At 45.4% G+C, this 9,028-nt stretch overlaps 2 protein-coding genes across 4 annotated transcripts in view; both read right to left on the reverse strand.

Annotated features, from left to right (window-relative positions):
• Positions 1 to 3,536, reverse strand: part of LOC100744700 (rhophilin-2) — an 11,297-nt gene extending 7,761 nt beyond the window's left edge. For 2 of the 3 annotated variants that reach the window (XM_033322640.1, XM_012389477.3), the window contains exon 1: positions 2,411 to 3,536. In XM_033322640.1, the coding sequence (XP_033178531.1) occupies positions 2,411 to 2,476 (66 nt within the window). In that variant the 5' untranslated portion in view covers positions 2,477 to 3,536. Of the gene's footprint in view, positions 1 to 587; positions 1,198 to 2,410 lie in introns of those variants that run through there. The other variant, XM_012389478.3, reaches the window with a different exon arrangement.
• Positions 3,537 to 4,419: 883 nt separating this feature from the next.
• The window catches only part of LOC100741633 (protein diaphanous), an 11,848-nt gene continuing 7,239 nt past the window's right edge, over positions 4,420 to 9,028 (reverse strand). Inside the window, exons 11-19 of the mRNA XM_024369934.2 lie at positions 8,811 to 9,024; positions 8,595 to 8,737; positions 8,207 to 8,474; positions 7,860 to 8,099; positions 7,518 to 7,772; positions 7,200 to 7,364; positions 6,867 to 7,110; positions 4,767 to 4,848; positions 4,420 to 4,545 (exon numbers count right to left, since the gene is read on the reverse strand). Of these exons, the coding sequence (XP_024225702.2) occupies positions 4,524 to 4,545; positions 4,767 to 4,848; positions 6,867 to 7,110; positions 7,200 to 7,364; positions 7,518 to 7,772; positions 7,860 to 8,099; positions 8,207 to 8,474; positions 8,595 to 8,737; positions 8,811 to 9,024 (1,633 nt within the window). The 3' untranslated portion in view covers positions 4,420 to 4,523. The remainder of the gene's footprint in view (positions 4,546 to 4,766; positions 4,849 to 6,866; positions 7,111 to 7,199; positions 7,365 to 7,517; positions 7,773 to 7,859; positions 8,100 to 8,206; positions 8,475 to 8,594; positions 8,738 to 8,810; positions 9,025 to 9,028) is intronic.

A 9,028-nucleotide genomic window follows, 5' to 3' on the forward strand; every position in this document is an offset into this window, starting at 1 on the left:
GAGCCGCGCGACCACCACGCGCGAGAAGTAGCAAAGAGGAAAACGGTGCAAGGCCTTACCGTCGTGATCACCGGTCGCCTATCGCGTTCCATCTCCGCGCGCGATAACATCGAAGAGAACGAGTTTGACGCGAAGATGCGGCACGCTAACGGGACCTATGCTCAACCTCCATTTGCTCGAATCCCATGTTGGAGAACGATTTGCCATCAAACTTGAAACCCGTTGGCGATATCGTTCCGGTTGCGTGGGGCGATACGGCCGATGGTGGCGGACAAGGAAACGCGAAGGGAGGCGAACGTAACGTTCTTGTCCGCAGCGGTGCTAGATCTGGCGTTACGCGTTCCACCTTCCACGTTACAGGTTACGCGTGGTGCATCGCCGCTCGAGTTCACCGGACCAGGCACGCTCTACCGGATCCGAGGCACGCTGTTTACGCTCGCGTTCAAACAGGAAATGCAGCCTTCGCCTGCTGCCCCTCGCCTTGCGACCCTCTTCCTCCTTTTCCTCTTTACTCTCCTGTCGTTTCAACCGTTTCCCTAGATCACGAATTTCTCTCAACGACCACGAAACCAACGATTTCGATTTACCTGTAACCTTAAATCCGGAAGAATCAGCATCGTTCCCCGAGTTTCTGGGTACACTATCGAAAATATTCGAGTATTCGGCTAATTTCCTGCTCTCCCGTCCTTGGAACGAGCACTATTTAATGCCAACAAGTGGAAGCCACTGCTAACGGGTAGATCGCGAAAATCGAGTTCCCTCCTGACGAGGAACGATTCAAAATAATCGACCTCTCTCGATCGCGCACACGTCGAACAACGATAAATCCGTGTCTCTCGGTTCCATAGCCAGTTGGGTAGTAGAAACACCTAGTATGCGTAAACCAACGCGAAATATATCGATCGTGTTTCTTCACATTCCACTCGCGTATACAAATCGCGCTCGAAACGATAGACGGAACGTTACAGAGGTAGACGCGTTCGATGTTTCCGCGATGCGTTTCTTTTCTATGGGAAAGCGGAATTCCCAGGGCCGACGAACGGTGTTACCCTCGTGAAAAGGAGGGAGAATGAAACGAAGTTTCAGTGAGAGGGGATATAGACGAGTGAGAGCAGGAAAGAAGAGAAGATCGTCCGAGAAGATTTACAGATCACCGTTGACTCGCATCGATCGAAGCGCACGGAATAGCGTGCGCGCGCGCCCAACACAGTCCGCTGATTTCTCACCTTCCGTGGTCTATTCCAGTTGACGACCGATCGGGCCCCTTTACTCCTTCGGCAAATGTCGCTTCGACTCGTCACAGTCCGCTCCCTTTCGGGTACCCTCGGACTGTTTCGTTTTCTAGTCCCGTACTCCACCACGAATACTCGCAATAATTCGGATTCGCGCACGCACGCCGATCTTCGTAGCCACGCTAGACGAGTTTTCGATCGATTCGCGTCGAGCAATCGCGTATCTCGCGCTTTCGTACGCGCGGAACGCCATTTCTCGGTCGTCACTGCTTCGCGTAATCTTCCACTCGAGATCGTTTACCTTACTTTCGAGTTTCTTCTCCGTTCGGCGAATATTCGTACCAAATCGTTATGCCTCGGATACATTTTCGATGCGAGCGATCATAGGGGATGGTCGATAATTATGTAACCGATTACGCGATGCGTCGTTCGATAAGTACGATTTGTTCAAACATTTTCACCTTAAGTCGTGCAAATTTCGATCATGTACTTTTTCAGGCAGTTGACGATCACGGTGAATAATCCTATCCAGGACCGATATTCTAACGTTTATCAATGGAGAAAGTCGAAATTCTATCTGTCACGTTTCACTTTCCGAATTATCCATCGTGGATCGGTGGAATGTTTGGCACTTTTTCGAAACGCCACCTGTAACCGTGACTTTTTTTTATTCGTTGTTGCAGTTCTATCGCGTTTCGCACGTTTCACCGTCATATGTGGCGAGTGCGCGAGCTCCATATGTGTCGAATCACTCGATGAGACGCAGGAACACGAGTCGTCCAACGTTGTTCGATCAATGGCAGAAAGATGGCGTGCGATCGAACGAAGAAATCGTACGAGCGCGTTACGATCGATCGGCGAAAATACGTCGCGACTAAGCCTAACAAGATTGAAGCTAGCATACTCGTGTACGTTCAAATAGGGGCGCATACTTTTTTCTTTTCGCAGAATTTATTATCGCTGCGACTTACTGCTTCGGGAAAATAAAACGATGAATAAAACCGAGATTGCGACGCGTTCCCAACGCGACATTATATTGTGTAAACTCGCGCGTCTCGGTTTGGTTGACACAAACAACAACAAAGGTAATGTGTATGACGTATGACGCACGATGTATGACGCATAACTTAAAGCCGTAAAATGAAAAATTCGTTTACTGCACTTATCACGATACTCACCCTAACGAAACGTGGCTTATGAATATCGTCTTCGACGATATCTCCCGACACGATAGGTATGTTCATTGTATTCTATCTAGCGCGCATTTGCATTCTATCGAGCGCGCAACACGTTTCACCTTCGGAAAGCGAGAACACGATATTCAAGATAGAACAGTGAACGTGTTGTTCACGATGTCAATGTTTCCTTTTCCCGTATCCTTGGATCGAGATGTTCATAATCGTAATCGCGAGGTGTTCGTAAAGGAACAATTGGCTGGCGCGATCGAACAGAGATATGGATCGATTCGGTGGAAAAGCAAGGATCCAGACTGCAGCGTCGATCGGTCGTCCTCTAGTCGATATTCGAGGTTGCACAGTCCGCTGAACGACGCGATTCGTGCGGAAACCGAGTACCCGCTTTCCTTCTCGGTAACGAGACTAGACGAAACCGCAGCACGAGCCATCGGTTAAAGATATTTCGAGGTTGAAAATGTCGTGGTCTTGGTCACTCGCGATCACGTGCTCGCGTGCCACAGTTCTCGAACACGTTTCAACGTGAACGCAGCCGCGTTTTGACGTACCGAACACGACTGCGAGACTAGTCGAGAAATACTATTTGCCGACGCGAACGCGATCGATGCACTGTCGAGAACGTCGAAACGATAGAAACACGTCATTTGCTTGTGCCCCAAGTTGCTGTCCGTTGTTGCCTCCGTACTACACTCGTTCATCCAACACACGCGTGTACTCACAAAGGCATAGGGTCCTCTGATCGCACGAATACGCGAGACCTCGCCTGCTCGCAGATGGATTCAACCGTTCTCCCGCAGGTGTGCACGCGAGTATGGGTGTAATGACGCGGCCAACACTATCGCTAGTGTATGCGTGTGCGCACGAAATATCCCATCGGTGTAGCTGTTATGTCGTAGGGCTTCTTTCTCTCTCTCTCTCTCTCTCTCGTTCGTTTCTCGAGCGACGATCGAAAGGCCGCGGAGCAGCAAACTCTATTCGATAATTTCGATGCGATCTCTGCTATTTCGTTTACTCGAACCACCGCCGTCCATGCAATTGCGAGAATTCGCGCGAGAGATTCTTTTTGAAAGGATCGCGACCGGTTACGCCAATGCTTCCGTAGCTGGTATATATACCCGCGACACACTTTGCGATACCGATCGTCGCTCAAACACAAACCATGTTTTCGCGATTCATCCATTTAGTTATCGAATACCACTCCCTTCGATCAAAAAGGTGTTTCTATGTATCGTAGTAGTATAAGTAAAGAAAACACGCTACGTTCGATTGTATTGATCGCAATGTATTGATACTATCTAAATTCACATATTCACAATATAGGTACAAATTTCTGTTGGATCCGACGTCAGTACATACAGTATAAACAATCGTCGAATTCGAGATTCGAAAAATAAATTGGTCTTCGGTTACGTTAACGTACCATTCGCATCCATGGCCTAAAATATGTTGAAATTTTTACAGATTGTTTCACGTTCGAACGTCTTTTCCCTCGACGTTTTCATCGATTTGGCACGGTTTTCAAAGGTTTCGCGTCGAGTCAACGAGTCGATTATCGCTACGCCCGTGTTCACGCGATCGAACGAGGCTGATCCATCACCGTGCTCGAGGGATCAGCCGTCTTTGGATAAAAGTTAAGAAAAACACTTGCTGCACGCGAATGTACGTATATATGCATATTTACATCGTATGTTACTTTGCAATTGTAAAACGCGAACTTTACGGCTAGTAACCAATTTAAAAATAGATCGATCGATAAATCGAAAATCTGGTAGAAAATTCGGTGAAACTACTTTTCACATGTATTACGTTTATCGACGCATCGGAGTAGCATTCAACGTCATATCGTATATATTATTATACCTACGAAACAATCTCTTGAGACATATCAAATAGAGCAATAGGAAGACTGCTAAATTAATCGTAACTCGTAAAAATCGAAGCTCGTTCTTCCTCTGTAAACCGATACCGAAGAGTCGCGAGGCTTCCCGAGTTTGTCTTTCTTTCTTTCTTTCTTTCCCCGCTTCATCGTTTACCGATAAAACAAACATTCGATCCATCACAGTTTTGAGTTTAGGACGGAAACAGGATATTCCATGGATTATGCCGAGCTTAACAGTTCTCTGCAACAACGATCATTAGGCAAGGTATTATTTCGAAAGTAATCTCTCTATCTGTCTATCTCTGCCGATTTTATTTTTGTCGCGATCTCTTCACGCAATTTAGGAACGTATCGTACGCGATAATCGTTTTCGAATATCGTGATATCGATACGCGTATAAGTACCACATCGTGGCGAAAAGATCCAAATACGTATACGCTTAATACGTGTCTAAATACTTACGTCGAAAGTTCCCTTCCCAGTAAACCAGTCCCGACTAATCCTGTACGCGATCGACTTCTATTAAGTTGAGCTCTTCTCTCTGCTGTAAAAAAGAAACATTTACGTCGTATGTATCCGTCTGTTGTACACTTGTACGTGCTATATTAACTCGATCGGTTTGCGTTACGAACGATCTACGTTGTAATCCTTTCTCACACAGCTACCTAAACTTAGCTGGCTAAATTAACTACTGTTTCAGCGAAAATAGTTTAAATACTGATCGATAGTACAAAAAATTTCCTTTATTTATTTGAAAATTACGATATTTACAACGGATGCGATTACAAGTGATCGATGTAGGCGCGCGAGTATATATTCGACGTTCGTCTCCGTATCTAGATCACAGAATGTTGTACAGTCGATAAGTTTTCGTTCCTAAAAAATTAACGTTAAATCGTATCTCACGTGTTTCTTTCTTCTTCACTTTTTTTCCGCTTTCGATAGACTTGCAAAGTCTCCGTCCTCGATTAGTCGTCGAGCTAATGCGATTTTTTTTTAAAATGAGACCAGCTAGTAAAAATGAGCAATGAGAAGTCAAAGATGAAAAATGGATAAAGTAAAGCGAGCGTGCGTTTGAAACGGCCAAACGCCATCCAATGACATGAAATTGAAATTTCGTAAAAAAAAAGAAAAAAAGGAAAGAACCGAAAAGTAACTAAAGAAAAAAAGAAAAAAAGATGAAAGAAGCGATGAGGCGAGATTCAGTCTTGTCTTGTGGTAAAAAGTACAGGAAAGTAAAGCATCATATCCTGAAACCGTCGTAGTCGTGTAACGTGTCATGTTCGAAAGCATCGCGATAACGTCTACGATAACGATACAGACGTTCGACGTGTACCGTCTACCAAAATTTCCAAGCCCTTTTCTGACGTTTCCTTTTCATTAGAACGGTTTGTTTCTCTTTGGTTGTAATCGAAGGTATATCAAGGTGAAAGATATCGAGGTTGTTGTTCATTCGAGACTCGAGAATGGTGTCGGTCATTTGGACAGCGAGTTTGTTCGATTCGGTCGTTTTCGTGCTTGTATTCGCGATTTCAGGTTGAACTAAACGTTTCGACATTGTGAATTGGCCGTTCGAATGCTGTACGTTGCACAGATTGTTCTCGTTCTCGTCTTTCCAATGAGCGTTATTGTTGCCGAAATTTTTCGTTCGAATCAACTTTAACGGAGAGGAGATCGTTTTGCCGATTCTCGTCGCGATATCACCCATGGATCGCGATATTCTGGTCGACGCAGTGTCGGAACTGGTATCGGAAGCACGGCAAACGGAATAATTTTCGATCAGCGAAACGCTTTCGCTGCTTGGGCTGCCTAAATAACCAAACGATTTCGTTTCACCGGCGATCGCCGACCTCCTCGCATGCTTCGATCTACGACTTTGAACGGCACGACGCACGATACTGTTTCTCTTATGTTTCTTACTTACTATAACGCGTCGTCTTCTCAACGGGCTAAGTTTTAAAGCTTCGCCTACTAAAACCGTCTGATACAAAACACAGGGTGAAAGTTGTAAGCTCGAACACGGCGACGGATCGTTCGACGCTAGAGATTCGACGTGCGTCGGTGTGCGCTTCTTCAGTTCGTCTATCACGAGTCCATATGACGAGGCCGACGATAAAGTAGCAGCGGTCACGACACTACATTGAACAGAATTGCTGGATGAATTCGAGGTTTTATCGAAATTTCGAGATCTTCTTATAGAAATCTCTCTTCTCGGAGTTTCTTCGATCATCGATCGATCGACGCGTGCTCTCTTGCATACGATTTCGGCTTGTTTGCTTTTCTGAAACGAACTGATTCTAGACAGAAAATTCTCTCGCTTGGGCGCTCTCGTGGCCTGATCGAGCAACAAACACTTATAGAGATGTTGATTCTCTTCCGGTGTCGTATACTTTTCGAGATCGGAACTTGCCGAGCTCGTGACTGCGCCACGAGGAAGAGACGAGGCGACGGTTTTATTTCGATTTCGCCGCTCGGCTTCTCCCGATTCGTACAATTTAGCCAGCAACAACTTCTCCTTCTTCGTAGATTTCGTCGTAGCATATGCAGCCCTATAGAACTTACCACCAGCGGCGCGTACTTGACGTTTTCGTCGTTGATCCGGCCGACTGAACGCGGAACCAGTTTGAAGAGCCTCCATCAAGCTGTCCATGACACCTTCCTGCGTTTCGTGGGCGTTCATGTCAACCAGTGCTCGTTTTCGCGCAGCCCGTGCTGCTTTCTCCGCTTCTGCTTTTTCTCGTGCCTCTCTCGCTCGTCTTTGTTTCTCTTCTCCCTCTCGTAGTTTTATTATTTCCCTCTGAGCGTGCTATAAGAAAGAAGGAAGAATAGAAAAAAGAAAAGAGAAGAAAACGTATCGAAACAAACAGTCCAATTCTTCTTGATTTCTTCGCTTACCATAAAATCGTCTTTAAACGTTTTTATATCCCCAAAAAATTCTTCGATCGTGTACTTTTGCTTGTCGAAAGAAAAAAATTCCGAAATTTCGGTGTACAAACTGTCCATATGTTTAAACATATTTTGAAGAACTTCGTAAGATTCACGGGCTTTCTTCGCAAAAGGCTGCGAGTCGATTACGCGATAATTAAGGAAAATAGATATATATACGAATACAATGCTCATTTGATCAACGACGATTTGATCATCGATCGAACCACGTAAAAATAACGTTCGTAACGTTTGAAAGCGGGCAAAAAGAAATGCAAAAAAGGATACACCCATAACATGCAGGAACAAATCGTCGTTCGATTGTGGGATTTTGGCATTCGATAAATCTTGTTCAAGATTTCGAATATTGGAATCCATCTGTCGCAATGTTCTCTGTACATTTTCTAAGGAAACGCGACTAGCTCTGTCCACGTGTGCTAGCTCTTCTGGGAAGCTCAGACACTCGGGGAATTGTCGCTCTATCGTGTCCACCAAATAGTGCATCAGAGTTTGTTTGTTGTCGACGTCCTTGGTGCTTGTTAACTGAAAATCGAAAGGAAAGATACGATATCGCGAACGATGGCGACACATCTCGTGTTTACGGTCCAATGACAAAGCGTTGCAACACACCTTGGTAAGAAAACTGATCTCGAATCCGAAGGCTTGGCCGTTTTTCGAGCCGGAATTCATGTAATTGCCAAGCAGGAGAATAAGTTCGAGAATTTTGGCAAATTTTTTGCTACCTTTTACTTCTTCGCAGGCTGCCGTCCCCGCTACTATGTCCGGCTTTACATCTTGCACCAGTTCTTCGTACCGTAGCATGAAACTTAACGATCTCAGTCTCGGCAATAATCTCTTGATCGTTGATATCTATAGTACACATCGATTCGAAGATGTTTCAATGATCTGATACGTTCAAAGAATCTTCGTCTTCCGCATGAACGGAAGGTTGATCGAGATGTTTCGACTGTACTCACGGTAATGCAAAATTGTTCGGCCTCTGTCAAGTCGTCGTACTGATCTTTGTAGAGTTGTAGTTTCGACAGTTGGTCCGGTGGTGGTAAATACTGTATCAGCCCTTGAAGTATATTGTCCGAGATAACGGGCCCTTCGCACTTGAGTAAACACGACTTGACCTCTTCGTACGACGTGTGTTTTAAAGTACCGTTAAGTAGTATAAGAATATTTTGTGCAGCTTTGCCATCCAGGACTTTAAGGTCTTTAACTTTCTTCGATGGAGCTGATCTGCGCAACCAGGAGCAAAAGATAACAATTACGTTAGCAAGATTCTTTGTGTTTCACATATTAACAACAACGGATAATCGTTATTAGATCGAGAGAATGATTGGAACGCTGTCAAATTACTTGTCCACGACATCGTCGATTTTCTTCCCGCTCGGTTTCGATGCGAACTTTTGAACTAAGCCGTCTAATATTTCGGGCCTGGCCAACTTATCCTCTTGCACTTTTGTCCAAAACGATTTTTCGGTAAGTTTATGAGGCATGATCTACGGCACGTGTTGCATCACAATAGTTTTCTAATTAGAAGAAAAAGGAAAGTCGTATCTGATAGATATTCACCGCCTTCCAGTTTGCTCTCTTCAACGGTGCGTCAACTTCCCACTTTTTCTTCGGCTTCAGTCCTAAAGGTAGCGATTGCGGAGCAGCGTTCAAGCCTGGAACGAACCCAGGTATCATCGGTGGAGGTACCGGACCGAATCCTGGCATCGGTGGAGGTGCCGGTCCCGATCCCGGGGCCATACCAGGCATAGGCGGTGGCGGAGGTCCCGCAAATCCGG

This window comes from Bombus impatiens, unplaced genomic scaffold, assembly GCF_000188095.3.
Source record: "Bombus impatiens unplaced genomic scaffold, BIMP_2.2 scf_0647, whole genome shotgun sequence".
NCBI lineage: Eukaryota > Metazoa > Arthropoda > Insecta > Hymenoptera > Apidae > Bombus > Bombus impatiens.